At 42.4% G+C, this 15,345-nt stretch overlaps 1 protein-coding gene across 1 annotated transcript; it reads left to right on the plus strand.

The window, feature by feature from the left end:
- Positions 1 to 13,619: 13,619 nt before the first annotated feature.
- On the plus strand, positions 13,620 to 14,579 carry LOC110311059 (olfactory receptor 8S1-like). Its single transcript, XM_021184285.2, has one exon. It carries the CDS (start codon positions 13,620 to 13,622, stop codon positions 14,577 to 14,579), a length of 960 nt encoding a protein of 319 aa, XP_021039944.2.
- The last annotated feature ends 766 nt before the right edge of the window (positions 14,580 to 15,345 follow it).

Below are 15,345 nucleotides of genomic sequence, written 5' to 3' on the forward strand. Positions count from 1 at the left end.
ATGAGACCTTGGCCATCTCTCCGTCATCCAAGAGACCACGGAGAGCCACTACTGGCTCCGCAGGATTGGACCTCCACTTCACTACCAGACTCATATTAACCCCACAGATGGGGGTACAGCCCATAGATACAGATTTTAAAGGCCCCCTTCCCAATGATACTGTAGGACTATTGCTTGGCCCTTCATCTTCTGCTTTAAAAGGATTACAAATTACCCCTGGAGTGATTGATCCAGATTATACGGGGGTTGTGAAAATCTTAGTGGCCTCCCCCAGTGGTATTTCAGCTCTCTCTCCAGGAGATAGAATTGCTCAATTATTACTATTGCCAAGTTTGCATAAACATTTTCCAGAAAATAATAAAATAAGAGAAGACAGTGGACTAGGTTCTACAGGTTCTTGGTTCACTTTCTTATCAATGGAATTAGGAGATCGCCCAATGTTAACTTTGGAGGTTGAAGGACGATCCTTTCTGGGGTTGCTAGACAAAGGTGCAGATCGCAGTATTATCTCTGCTCATGATTGGTCGCCAAAATGGCCTTCGAAAACATCATCTCAAAGCCTCCGCAGTCTAGGTTATAAGACTGCTCCCCTTATAAGTGCTAAGGAATTAACTTGGAAACATGAGGAAAGTAAGTCAGGGAAATTTTTTCTTTATATTGTGGATATTCCTGTGACCCTATGGGGTAGGGATGTCTTAACCCAAATGGATCTTATACTAACTAATGAGTATTACCCACAGGCCCATGAAATTATGTCTAATATGTGCTACACCCCAGGAAAAGGGTTAGGAAAGTCATTACAAGGCAGGACTAGGTCAGTGCCTGCAAAGTTCAAACAAGATAGAAAGGGATTGGGTTTTTCCTAGGGGCCGTTGAGGGTGGTATACCCATTACTTGGAAAACAGAGGAGCCTGTATGGGTTCCTCAATGGCCTCTTTCCTCTGAAAAATTAGTAGCTGCCAGAGAATTAGTAGAGGAACAATTGAAATTAGGACATATTCAACCTTCCCAGTTACCTTGGAATACACCCATATTTGTGATTGAGAAAAAATCAGGCAAATGGAGGCTCCTGCATGATCTTCGAGCCATTAATAATCAAATGCAGATTATGGGCCCCCTACAGAGGGGTCTGCCCCTACTTTCTAGTTTACCCAAAGAGTGGCCTATTATAATCATTGATATTAAAGATTGTTTTTTGTCTATATTCCCCTTGCATTGTGTGATAGTGAGCACTTTGCCTTTACTCTTCCTTCTGTAAATAATGAAGAGCCTGATAAACGGTATCAATGGATAGTTTTACCTCAAGGGATGGCAAACAGTCCTACTATGTGTCAACTTTTTGTAGGAGAAGCCCTACAACCTGTCTGTGATACATTCCCAAAGTTAAGGATAGTACATTATGTAGATGATGTCCTTCTTGCCTCAAATAAAAAAGAAAGGTTAGATGAAGCCTATATTAAGCTAGTAAAAGAATTAGAAATGAAACAATTATTTATTTCTCCTGATAAAGTTCAAATGGGAAATTTAGGAGAGTTTTTGGGTGCTCGAATTACTCCACATTTTATTACACCTCAAAAGATAGAATTACGTAAAGATCATTTAAAAACATTAAATGATTTCCAGAAATTGCTAGGTGATATAAATTGGATTCGTCCATATATGAGGCTATCAAATTTTGAATTAATCCCTCTTTTTGATATATTGAAAGGTGATCCACAGCTTTCGTCACCTTGTGCTCTCACCCCTGAGGTCCGAGTAGCATTAGAAAAGGTAGGAAAGTGTTTAGAAAAGGCCAAACTGTATAGATGGAAAGAAGGAGAGGACATCCTCTTATGCATTTTGAAGACATTCTGTCAACCAACAGGAGTGTTGTGGCAGTCAGGTCCTCTATTGTGGATTTATCCTCATGTATCTCCCAATAAAACCCTTGAATATTATCCCATTGCTGTAGCTCAATTAGCGATTTTGGGCATTAAATCGTGTATTCAACATTTTGGAGCACCCCCTGAGAAAATCATTACACCTTATAATGCTAATCAAATACAGATTCTAAGTTCTTTGATAGATGATTGGGCTCTATTACGCTGTAGTTTTGATGGGGAATTAGGTAATCATTATCCCAATGATCCTTTGCTACAATTTTTTAATGAACATCCAGTGATTTTCCCCAAAGTCACAGCATCTAAACCCATATCGTGTGCATTGGATATTTATACAGATGGTTCTAAAACAGGTGTTGGTGTCTATGTAGTTAATTCTCAAAAACCCGTTCTTTTTCAATACAATCCTGGCACCCCACAACTTACTGAATGTAAAATTGTGTTGGAAGTATTCAAAGCTTTTAAGGAATCTTTTAATCTAGTCTCTGATTCGGCTTATGTAGTAAATGCAGTGCGTGCATTAGAAATTGCAGGACCCATTAGACCTACCAGCCCTGTGTGCACCATCTTATTAGAGTTACAAAAATTGATTTGGAAAAGAACACATAAATTCTTTATTCAACATATACAAGCTCACTCTACCTTACCAGGCCCTATGGCAGAAACAAATGCCTTAGCGGACGCTAGCACTCGCATGGAATTTATTTTTCATGCCACCCGACTGGAGCTTGCAAAAGATTTTCATCGATTGTATCATGTTCCTGCTGCTACACTTCAGCAGAAATTTGATATCTCTCGAGCCTCAGCACAAGATGTGGTGTTACAATGTCCACAGTGTGTACAATTTCACCACCCTCCTCATGTTGATATTAACCCTTGCGGATTGCTTCCTCTAAAACTGTGGCAAATGGATGTTACTCATGTCTCAGCATTTGGAAGATTAAAATATGTTCATGTTTCAATTGACACCTGTTCAGGTGTCATTTTCGCCTCCCCCATGTCTGGTGAGAAATCCCGCAATGTGGTTGGCCATTGCCTAGAAGCCTGGGTAGCTTGGGGAAGGCCAGATAGTTTAAAAACTGCTAATGGCCCCACATATACATCAAAATCATTCCAAACCTTTTGCAAAATAATACAGGCTAGTCACTCTACTGGCCTTCCTTACAATCCACAGGACCAAGGCATTGTGGAAAGAGCACATCAAACCTTAAAAGAACTCTTACAAAAACAAAAAGGGGGAATCGCCGATGGCCGGCCAGCCAAAGAACAATTATCTGTAGCCCTCTTTACTTTAAATATTTAATTCTGGATGAACATGGACGTTCGGCTGCAGATAGGCATGCCATGACCTCGCCTATCCTTAAACAGGATGTCAAATGGAAAGATGTCCTAACTGGAAAATGGTATGGCCCAGATCCCGTTATTTCGAGATCCAGGGGAGCTGTTTGTGTTTTTCCACAAAGTCAAGAACACCCGATTTGGGTACCAGAGAGGCTGACGTGAAAATTTCTCCCCCCGACAGAGATATAGATTGTAATAGTTCCGGAAGGACATGTTTGTTAGCAGAATGTTGGCTGGGTATACTGCTGTGGTTGTGAAATTTCTCACCTTTGTGCCTATAGTAGATTTTGAAATGTTTGCCACCTATGCCCATTAGGTGCCCCTTGTATAAAGTTGTATAAGCTAATTTCTCTCAGTCTCTTGAACAGATTCGCCTCTTATCTGAGTAGGAAATTGGTCGACTAAAGTGGAGCAGTTGTCCAGAAAGCTGCTCCTCCAGATTGCCAAAGTCAACAGCACTCGACTTGATCCTGTCACCTTGGGGGACTTCACCTCCTGGATCACCAATGCCTTCTCATAGTTTAAGGAGTGGGCAGGAATTTTGGCCTGGGGAGCAGTGGTCCTCCTGGGTTGTGTCTTTTGTGTCTGGCAAACGAGAGCACGCTCAGTACAAGGCAGTGGTGTACCAAGCATTGATGTCAATTAAAGAGGGCATGTCCCCTGAAGTTTAGTTCCTCTTTTGTAGAGTTCTCCCTAGGTCACTTAGCAATTACTGTCACACAGCACTGCGGTATCCAGAGACAGGCAACTTTCCTTATGCACAGACCAACCTAAGACATGGGGCCCAGTGGCGATAGGGTAACCCTAGGACGGGTAAGGCTGAGACATGAAAGGATCGACCTAAGACAGGAGCCGTAGCCGATGGACAGACTTGCCCAGACCTAGTCCAGTATCATATTATTAAACAAAAAGGGGGGAGATGTAGGCAGCTACACGCCCAAAAGATGGCACCGACCTCCGGTACACCAGCGCCATAAACAACGCCATTGTGCAGGCGCCAGCCCGAATCTGGCGCCAACCCCTGCTGAGTGGGTGTTACATGTCAAAGGGGCCGACATACTGACGAATCCCAGGAGGACACGTAGCTCTCCCCAGTGCTGGGGGGGATACAGGCAGTCCTCCTGGGGTTTCCGGAGTTCCCCGTAGCATGGAGGTGTTCCTGAAATAAAGAAAGGCTGTTGAGAAGAATCTTGCATCTTTTCTTGCTGGACAAGGTGGGCGCAATATTCCCCGGAGACTACAGCCTCTTTTTCCTTCCACTTAGTCATCCCTTGCTATAAATATGGACATGTCAGAAAATATGATGCTGGCTCTCCACAAACTTTCCAAGGAGTTACAGACTATTTTGTTTTTCATTTACACCAGGCTATTTACCTGTGGTTCTTTTCCCCCAAAATACAGTGCTGCGAACATTTTAATGATATGTGTGTAACATGTAAATAATGAAATTTTGTTTGTCTGTAACCTGCTTTTTCATGTTGCTTCAAGATTGTCTGTTATGAGAAACAATATGTAGTGTTCTAGCATGCTTGTAATGAAACACATAACAAAGACTAGAACCAAGCAAAATGGCACTTAAAAATGATAAAACAAAAACAAAACCAGGAAGCCAGGAAATTAAAAAGGTATAAGAGACAAGAGAGAAACTTGTATAAATTATTGGCCACAATAGTCAGGAAAGCTAGAGAGCCTAGTAAGTATCTGGGCACCTGCAGAGAGCCTTTGGCTAAAGATCAACGTGTTTATTGTAAAGAAAAAAGACACTGGTTGAGAGACTGCCCCAACAAGAAGAAGAGGGACAATGGTGGCTCTCTAAAGCTAAAAAGAGACTGTGTTTCATATTCCCCCACCAAACAGTTCAAGACAAGATAGAGAATTCCAGGGCTCTTCAGGCTTTTACAAACTGTGGATTTTAGATTTTGCTAAATTAAAGAGATAAACAGCCCTTCGTATAAGGAAATAAAGAACAACAGGCCTTTTTGCCATTAAGACTGCCCTAATGTTGGCTCCAGCTTTGGGCCTTCTGGATGTGACTGAGAACAAGGGTATTGCTAAAGAGGTTCTTACTCAGAGATTAGGGCCTTGGAAAAGACCTGTGGCATACCTATCTAAAAAGTAGATCTTGAGGCTGCTGTAGGGTTACTGGTCAAAGATGCAGATAAATTGACTTTGGGGCAGAACCTGATCGATGGCTGACTAATGCTCACACGACTCATTACCAGACCCTATTATTGCTCAACTCTGATAGAGTCACTTTTGCTCCCTGCCAGTCTAAACTCAGCTACCCTGCTCCTAGATCCAGACTATCAACAAGTTCTTGCAGATACACAAGATTGGCATGAAGATCTGACAGAGCAGCCACTAGGATGCACAGATGTTACCTGGTTCACAGAGGAGAGCAACTATAATAGCTGGACAGGTCCTGCCAGAAGACACATCGGCTCAAAAGACAGAACTGACTGCCCACACTACAGCCTTAAAATTAAAAAGGAGAAAGGAAAGAACTCAACATCTACACGAATAGCAGGTACACGTTTGCCACAGACCACGTCCATGAGGTCATATATCAACAGAAGTTGTCTACTGACGATGAAGAAGAAAAAAAGAACAAAGAAAAAAGAATACTGGCTCTACTGGACCCCTCCACTACCCTGCCAAGGTAAACATCATCCAGTGTCCTAGTCACCAGAAGAGAGATATTGTGATAACAAGAGACAACAACAAGACAGACTGAGAGGCACAATCAGTTACAGCCATGGCTCTCCTGGTGCTCCTGGCAATGGAGCCCGAGTTTGCCTACACAATAGAGGACTTAGCCCCCATTTCCAAAGATTCCAGTCACAAGTTCAACAAAAATAAGAGACTGTGATACATTTTCAGGAAAAGAAAAACCTACCACAGGCCAGGCAGAGGCTGTGAATAAACAGATGCACCAGTGGACTCATTTAGGGATACGAGATGGATAAAAGCTTTTCCCTGTAAATATGAGACTGCTCAGATAGTCAAAAAGATTTTTGAAAAAATCTTTCCAAGGTTTAGAGTGCCAGAAACAATAGTGTCAGATAATGGCTCTGCCTTTGTTGCCCAGGTAAATCAGGGCATGGTTAAGTATTTAGACATTGGATGGAAATTACATTGTGTGTACAGACTTCAGAGCTCAAGACAGGTAGAAAAGATGCATAGAACTCTAAAAGAGACCTTGACAAAATTAACCATGGCTACTAGTGCAGACCAGATACTGCTCCTTCCCCTTGCCCTATTTAAAACCAGAAATACTCCCTCTTGATTCAGTCTTACTCCTTTTGAGATCCTTCATGGGGATCCCACACCCATCACTGTTTTAATTGATGTAGTTGAACCCACATGTTGTTATAATAATGATCTACATGCTAAGTTAAAAGGTTTACAGGTGGGACAAAAAGAAGGCTGAGATCACAACTGGCGACAGCGAATGAGCAGGGTAACCCAAAGACATCTCACCGGTTCCAGTCGGAGATCTGATCTGCGTATACCTACATCACGCCCAGACCCTCAAACATCTCTAGAAGAGTCCCTACCTAGCCCTACTTACTACCCCCCTTCTTATCCTGTTTTCTGTTCTTAGCCTTTGGCCCATACATCCTTATTTGCTTAAGTACAGTACAAGTTTTGATGCTCAGACAATAATATCAGTAAGTGCAACAAAGTGAGACATCATTTCAGGATTGAAATGTACCAGAGAGATAAGGGGGAATGTAATATCCAAAATAAATTCAAGACTACCCTGTACCTTCCCCCTTCAGAAGGACTTTCCAAACTATACTAAAAGGCCAAGTACAGAGACAGATAAAAAAAAAAAAAAGCTGGCTGACTAAGCAAATATAGAATCATAGTTTAAATGGTCAAAACAAGATGATTAACAATCCCCCTGCCCCGCCTCACTCTTAAAAAAACCCACAAGGACAGACAAAATGAGAGCCAACGTATACAATTCAACCAATGTCTAAAAACAGTTATAGGATACACCAATAAAAGTAAGCCAAATTACCCTGGTGCCTATATCCGGCCCTTACAAAGGTATAAAGTGCATTCTTTCTCTGTTCTGGATCTCTCCTCCGGCCTGAGCACTGAGAGGGGGTTCCCCAACTTGTTGAATAAGTAAAATCCTCATGCTTTTTGCAGCAATGGTGGTCTCTGTAGTCTTTGTGAGTGAGGGTCTTTTGACAAGCGACAACAGGGTGACTACTGGTAGGTTCCTCTTGCACATAGAGGGCCCTACACCCTCGCAATATGGGAAAGCACTACTGGGCCCAGTGAGTTAAAATATAATAAGAACCTTTAAAAATATCAAATGAGGACCCGTGGCATTGGGAGTGAGACAGGAAGCTGGGAGGGAGACAGGAAGTTGGAAGGGAGACCTGATGAGGTATCTTGGGGAGGCTAGGAAGCTGGCAGCAAATAGTGGATATGATCAAGATACATTGCATACAAGTATGAAAACTTAAATGTCTAATAAAAAATTAAAATAGGAACAACAAAAATCAGTATCCATCTGGCAGTTTCTCAAAAAAACTCGAAATAGTTTTACCTGAAGACCCAGCAGCTATACTGCTCCTGGGCATATAACCAAAAGATGTTCTGCCCTACCACAAAGACACGTGTTCCAGTATGTTCAGATCAGTTTTATTCATAATAGCCAGAAATTGGAAGCAACCCAGATGTCCCTCAACAGAAGAATGAATGTAGAAAATGTGGTTCATTTACATAATGGGAAACTATTTAGCTATTGAAAACAAGGACATCGTGAATGTTGCAGGCAAATGGATGGAACTAGAATATAGCATCCCGAGTGAGGTTGCCCAGACCCAAGAGGACATGCATGGTATGAACTCACTGATAAGTAGATACAAGCCAAAAAGTACAGAATATCCACAATATACCCTACAGACCCAAAGAAGTTAAATAAGAATGAAGGGTCTAGTAAGGATGCTTGAATCACACTTAGATGGGGAACAAAATAATCATGGCAGGCAGAGGGAGGGAGGCGCCTGAGTGAGTGAGTGGAGGGGGAAGGAGAGGGGACTAAGGGGCAGGATCAAGTATGGGGAGAGATAGGAGAGAGGCCCAGAAGGCCAGGAGAAAGAATGGACATATGCAGCCGCCAGGGTTGGGGAGTGAGGGGAATCTCTAGAAAGTCCCAGAGAACTGGGATGTGAGAGGTTTCCAGGAGTCAATGCAGTGAAAAGTTCTGGATTTCAGAAGCCCCAAAAGTAAAAACAAAAATGACAAATAGAGCTACATAAAACTAAAAGGTTTCTGGACCCAAAGGGACTAATCAATAGAGCAAAGAAACTGTACAGGGTAGGGACAGAGAGCTGATTCCCAGAATGTAGAAGGAGCTAACAACTCAACACAAAAACAATAGACAAACAGAAAAGTGGCTGAGCAGGGGCTGATGACATTAGCAGACACTGCACAAATGGAGGCAGGCAAATGACCAATAGAAAGGAGGTGTGTAAATGGCCAATAGGAAATAGGTATGGAAATGACCAGAAAAAAAGGAGGTATGCAAATGACCAATAAAAAAGGAGGTATGTGAATGATCAATAAAAAGGAGGTATGCAAATGATCAATAACTACATGAGAAAACACTCAACAGCACCAGTCATCAGGGGAATTCAAATTCAGACCACAAATAGATATAACCTAAGTTTAGTAAAAATGAGCTGTTAGAGCACAGAGGCAGGAGGGACAGCAGAGGTCTGTAATCCCAAGGTTTGAGAGGCCGAGGCAGGTGGATTGGATGATACATAGTAGCCTGGGAAGATACATAGTCAGACAAAACAAACAAATAACTGGAGGTGAGGGTGTGGGGCAGGGGAACATTTGCATATTATGGGTGGGCAGGAAAGTTTACTCCAACCATATGGACATTCCTTTAAAAACTAGAGCTAGAACTACCACATGATCCATTCATCTCACCATTGGCCATGTTAGCCAGAGGAGTCAAAATCAGCATGTTAAATGTGAATTCCACATGCCCCTGCTTATAGAAGAACTAGCCCTATAAGGCCAGATACAGAGTCAGCCTAAATGTCTGTCAATAGTTGAGTGGAATTTTTTAATGTAGCATAATACATGTTAGCAGTAAAATGGGTAAAATCCTGTCCATTATGATGATCTTGAAGCTGGAGATCTTTATGCTGAATTTAATATTCAAGCACTCCATGGTCTCACTGTGTTTGGACTCTCTGTAGGAAAGCTGATCTCACCAAAAGTAGAATGTGAGTCCCCAGGCTGTGGTGGGAGCAAGAGAGGCACAGGGGGAAAGGTTGGTAAAGAACAGGAGGAGACATTCTGGTGGCCATTGCTAACAGCAATGAACCTTACGAGTCAGAATAAAGAAGAGAATTTTCACACACTCACCACCAAGAAATAATGTTTGAGGTGATAGACATGCTAATTATTCTGAGTTGATCCTGGCACTATACGCACCCATATCAAAACATCACACTATGCCTAATAAACATGTACAGTATTCGATGCCAAGATGCCAATTTAAAACCAAGTCAAACTAAAGCAAATAACACGTTAATGAGTTGAAAATTTTGGTTGTAGGTTGTGCCTTCAAGGAATACAAGGCACCAACCCAGCTGTCTTTGGGGATCCAATTCAGCTACCATTTGCCAACTACTTAAACCCACTGTCTGCCGTGTTACCCCTGAGAACTCCATGCCTGCTAACTGCTCTGCGATACTGAGAACAGTGTGGAAACCATAAGGAAGAAACACGCATGTGCCTGGGACTGCGTGATCGGAGACACATCGATTAAAGTTGTACTGACGAGGACCTTGAATTATTTGTTTATTTCTAGTTTCTCCTTTCAAGGTCACAGACAAGCCTGAGTTCTGGAGCAATTCTGGCACGTTTGTATAACTGAGATAACTCCTGTAAGCACGATTCCATTTATTAACAAACATTTCAAGAAAGGAAAAGAACTACCAGGTATGGACTTAGATGGTTGTGGAAAGGTTTCCTGAGGTCAGATCTGTTTGCTGTCAGAGCAGATGAACTGAATCACTCTTTCCATCTGCAACCTGCAAAGACCAGGTAAACATGGTTCCAACCAGAATTCTCCTGGCTGCGTCCTGGAGCTGCTCATTCCCCTCTCCCTTCCCTCTGCATGTTATCTCTCTCTCTCTCTCTCTCTCTCTCTCTCTCTCTCTCTCTCTCTCTCCCAGTGCTCTAATTACCCAGCTTGTTTCACAGGGTCTTGGGGTGGGGATGGATTATCATCCCCACCCTGCTGTTTGGCTGCATCTTATTTCCTGTTTCTTCTTTCTCTTTAGCTTGGTGCATTACAACCGAATAATTCAAATTAGAATGATGAGCAGGTTAGAAATACCAGACATGGTGTGTTAAGTAGGAAATCTTTGGAGTTTTACAAGTAACATTGTCATCACATTGTAAATTTTGGAAATGAAACACAGAGAGAGAGAGACAGACAGAGACAGAGACAGAGAGACATATAGCTACACATACAGACACATACAGACACATACTAGTGTACACAAACTCGCACATGCATGTGGAGTGCTGAAATGATTTGATATCTTTCTACACACACACACACACACACACACACATACGTACAGTGGTTACATGAGGTTGATATTTTTCTCCAGTACCGCTTTCTCTCTGTTCTGGTCCTTTCACATCTCACCCCTGGACCAGAACGTGGAGGGATTTTCTAGGACTGTGAGGAAGTCAGATCAGAGCTGCTGAAGTGATGATGTAAAGAATAAAACGTCGTTGCTTTGTTCTGTATCTCCTGATCCAATAAGGCATGTTTGTGGGACACAGAGGGCTCCCTTTTCCTTAGACCCCACCTCTCACCTCTGCCACCAGACACGTGTGTATGGGCATGGCAGGCATGGTCAGGATACAGTCTGCAGGTTTATTCACACTGCTCTTCAATCTTAAGTTCCCCTTGCTTTTTTGTAAAGCTGGAGATCTGTCATGAGTCCAGACATCCCATCCAGGGAGACGCTGACCCAAACTTGCCCCAAGATAACCGGTGGCTCCCACACCGGTGTTGACACTCTGGGCTTTGATTTTATTACATGTTTCAAATACAAGTTTCAGAAAGTCTTCTGTGGCCAAGTTTTCATTTCTTATATGATTCTGGGTTAATTTATTCTAAGAAATGCCTTGGAATATTTTTAAATAAATGCCCTGTATTTATTTATTTTCTACTAAACTCATTTTATTATACTTCCTCAGTTTGGCTCATGTTACATATTTTTATCTAGAGTCTATAGAAATAAATTGCTGAAATGAGTGTGAGTTCAAACACTAAGAAAGAAAATAATGTATTTTATTGTAGAGGTGTTGCTTGGTATTCTGAAACCTAATTTAAAGAAATATTTGTAGTTTTAATTATCTGTGTGCCTGTCTGTGTGGGTATATTTACAAGTGTTCAGGGGCCCACAGAGGCTACAAGAAAGTGCCACACCCAGAGTTGAGATGCCCAGGCAGGGTGCTGGGAACAGAAAAACATCTTCTATAGCAGTATGCATCCTTAAGTATTGTGCCAACTCTCTGACCTTCTGGGACTCTTCTAGCACACACAAAAAACCCTGTGAGGACTCCGTAGTATGTCATCAAATATCCCTGTATGTTTCACATGAAACCACCACAAAAAGTTTTTATATTTTTCCTAAGTAAGAGAATTTTTGCACAAACATGAGAACTTAAGTTGGAACCTCCCAGAACACATGTGGAAAGCCACAGGTATGGCCAGGAACTCCTGTAACTGACCTAGAACTGGTGGCAGGGGTCAAGGAGACAGGAAGATAGCTGGGGCTTGTAGTCCACAAGTCTTGCTCCAGGTTGAGTGAGAATCTGTCTCAAGGCAAAAGGCAGAGAGTGGTATGACAGGCACTCCTATTCTCTGGGTTCTGCATGGGCACAGGTACATACAACCACACACACATGTGCACACACAAGAGGTCTATCCCTGGTGATAGCACTTGGGACTAACTCTGTCTGAGCAAGCCACGTCTTTTCACTGAACTATCTCAAACTCCATGAATGGTGCAGCCTTCCTTACTGACTCGCAGACTCCAAGGTCTCTGTACTGGGAAGAACTGGTTTGTTGACGTTATTATCTACCAAGTGCTTTCTTCTAGTGTCAGGAGATGAAGGACATATCTCAGAATGGAAAGCAAGAACCCCCTGTAGGCATTGTGGGCTAACTATTACTCATGCGTTAGTAAATTCTCATGGAAAGTACACTCTTCAAATGCTGACTTTGCTGGCATAGAACCTAGAGTAAAGGAGTAAGTCCTGTAGAAGCTGACCAATGCTGATCTCAGACCATGTCTTCGCCTCTAGTGATTAAGTGTGAGGACCAGGGACGATGCTGAAACAGAGCCAAGAGCATTGAACAGTCTCTGTGGGGTAGATGTACATATCTGATTGTCAACCAGAGCAAGAGAAAATGACATTAAGAACTTATAATTAACTGCATGACTAAAATTACACATAGCTTATGTATGTACCTTATCATTTTCTTTATGTGCTTTATTGCAGGTCTTTTAGTCAGTTTTTTTTTTCTTTTATATGTTTTTTTAAGTAGTGTGTAGCCTTAGGACATTGAAGGCCAATAATTGATCAGACAGGTCATTGTACTTCCTTCTTCCAAAGAGACTTTCTTCTACAATGCCCCCAGTGTAGCCCATGTTATATGACCACCATAAATATATTTTTAAAAAAATCTCTCTCTCCTACCTGACTCTCTTCTTGACTAGGCAACTACCTCGACTCCAGAGACTCTTCGTTGAACTGAGGATTCCAGTCTTTTGGAGCCACTTACGAATTGCTCTTTGGCCAAGTTACTTTTCAGATCCTCAGCTTTCTTTAGAAGAACATATACATAACACAAACAAACAAAAAACCCAAATGAAAAATCCCAATGGCCCATGTCAGAGGGGGAAAAAATGGCCAACGTGGGCCATTGGCTGTCATGATGACAAATGTGTGATGTTTAAAATATCAAAGTTTGGTCTGCAGAGATGGCTCAGTGTTTAAGAGCACTTCAAGATCTTACAAAGGTCCTGAGTTCAATTCTCAGCAACCACAAGGTGGCTCACAACCATCTGCAGAGTGATCTGACACCCTCTTCTAGTGTGTCTGAAGTCAACTACAGTGAACTCATATACATAAATAAATAATACTTTAAAAAAAAGAAAGAAATCAGAGTTGTCATCATGTCTGGATCAACAGTGGATGAAATTTGGATCCTGGGGCACTGAGGAAATTATTTATTTGAAGAAGAGAAGGCATCGCGGAAAAGGAGGTCTGGTTGTTGTATTACATTTCTATTTCCAATGCCAAGGGAAGATGTACTACTCAGCTATGAGGAACTTCAGTGTCGTCTCTGAGTTCATCCTCCTTGGTCTGTCTGATGATGCACAGGTCCAGGCTGTACTCTTTGTGGCTTTCCTTGTGATCTATGTCCTGACCCTGACAGGGAACTCCATGATTCTGTTAGTGATAAGGGTGGATGCTCACCTCCGCTCTCCCATGTACTTTTTTCTGGGTCACCTCTCCTTCCTGGATCTTTTGTATTCATCAGTCTCCACACCCAAAATGCTGGAGAATCTGGTGTCTGAGACAAAAACCATCCCTGTGAAGGGTTGCCTGGCCCAGGCCTTCTTTGTGTTTGCCATTGGGGGTACCGAGGCTTTGCTTCTTGCAGTCATGGCCTATGACCGCTATGCAGCCATTTGCCACCCTCTACTCTATGGCCAGATGATGAGTGACCGGTTCTGCCAGGTGCTAGTGTGGGGATCCTGGATCCTGGCCATCCTGAACTCACTCATTAATACACTCCTAGCTGTGAGTTTGGACTTTTGTCACTATGGAACCATACACAATTACAACTGTGAGTTTCCTTCCCTCTTCCCTCTCTCTTGCTCTGATGTCTCCACTAATGTCACTGCCATAGTCTGTACATTTGTCATACACGCCTCTGGAACCTTCCTTCTCGTGGTATATTCTTATGGCTGCATTTTCTCCACTATCCTGAACATGAGTTCCACCAGGGGCAGGAGCAAGGCTTTCTCCACCTGCTCTTCCCACCTCATCGTAGTAATGTTGTACTTTGGTTCGGCCTGCCTGCGCTATGTCATGCCCACCTCGGGTTCTCCAGTGGAAACCTACTTCTCTGTGCAGTACAGCGTCATCACCCCCATGCTGAATCCCTTCATCTACAGTCTGAAGAACAAGGAGGTGAAGACGGCCATGAGAAAGCTGCTGGCAAGATGCTGCCAGCATTTTGGGGAAGTTGATCCGAGAAACAGGGTGAAGTCTTGAGCAGACCGATATCAGCACAAGGAGTGAGGTAAGGGACATCTCACTGAAGTTGGATGCTCAGTGCAAACCCTGGGATTTTTCCAGAGAAATGCCCCTTCCTTCATTGGCCTTCATGTCAATCCTCTTCAGAGTCAAAGCCTTAACTCATCTGACTCATCTCTTATGAAAGTAATTGCAAACCTGTTTGTCTTTTATTTTATATTGAAGGGGCATTTCTTAGTTTGTCTTCCCCTACCCTCAAATACTTTCTATTTTCCTTTGGGCAGAATTGCAGTAGTGTCCTGTTATAGGTGTGTCAATAACAGCATCCTTTTCTATGCTAGGGAATTCCTGGAATGGTGTGTCTGGTCATTCTGTTTCAGCTCCAATGTCTAACCCAGGAGTGAGTGATCGATTGATTAAAAAAAATGGCTCAAACTATCCAGTTTCCTGTAACCTTTTCAACGTTACTTTGAGTTTTCCCATCTATTTTCCTCCTGCTTGGATTTGAATGGCTGTGTGATGCCCAATATCATTTAAATGATCCATCTCTGTAGTATAACTTATATGGAATTCACCAACTCTAATGGACAGCTTCATCTTTCCTTTATTCTTAAAAATGGTATTGGTATATATTCGTTATGTGTTGTGATGAGTTTCATAAAGGCATTTTTGAGAATTTCATTTTCTGAATGGAAATTGCCACTATGATCGTGTATAAAATATTTCTATGCTAACAGAAAGTGCCCATGGGCTGATTAGGGATATATTTCCCTTCATCTCCTGG

This window comes from Mus caroli, unplaced genomic scaffold (genome assembly GCF_978045245.1).
Source record: "Mus caroli unplaced genomic scaffold, Mus_caroli_1 scaffold_16, whole genome shotgun sequence".
In the NCBI taxonomy this organism is placed as follows: Eukaryota; Metazoa; Chordata; class Mammalia; order Rodentia; family Muridae; genus Mus; species Mus caroli.

Excerpts from the sequence above, each read along its gene's own strand:
- LOC110311059 (XM_021184285.2), top strand. The coding sequence starts at position 13,620 with ATGAGGAACTTCAGTGTCGTCTCTGAGTTCATCCTCCTTGGTCTGTCT.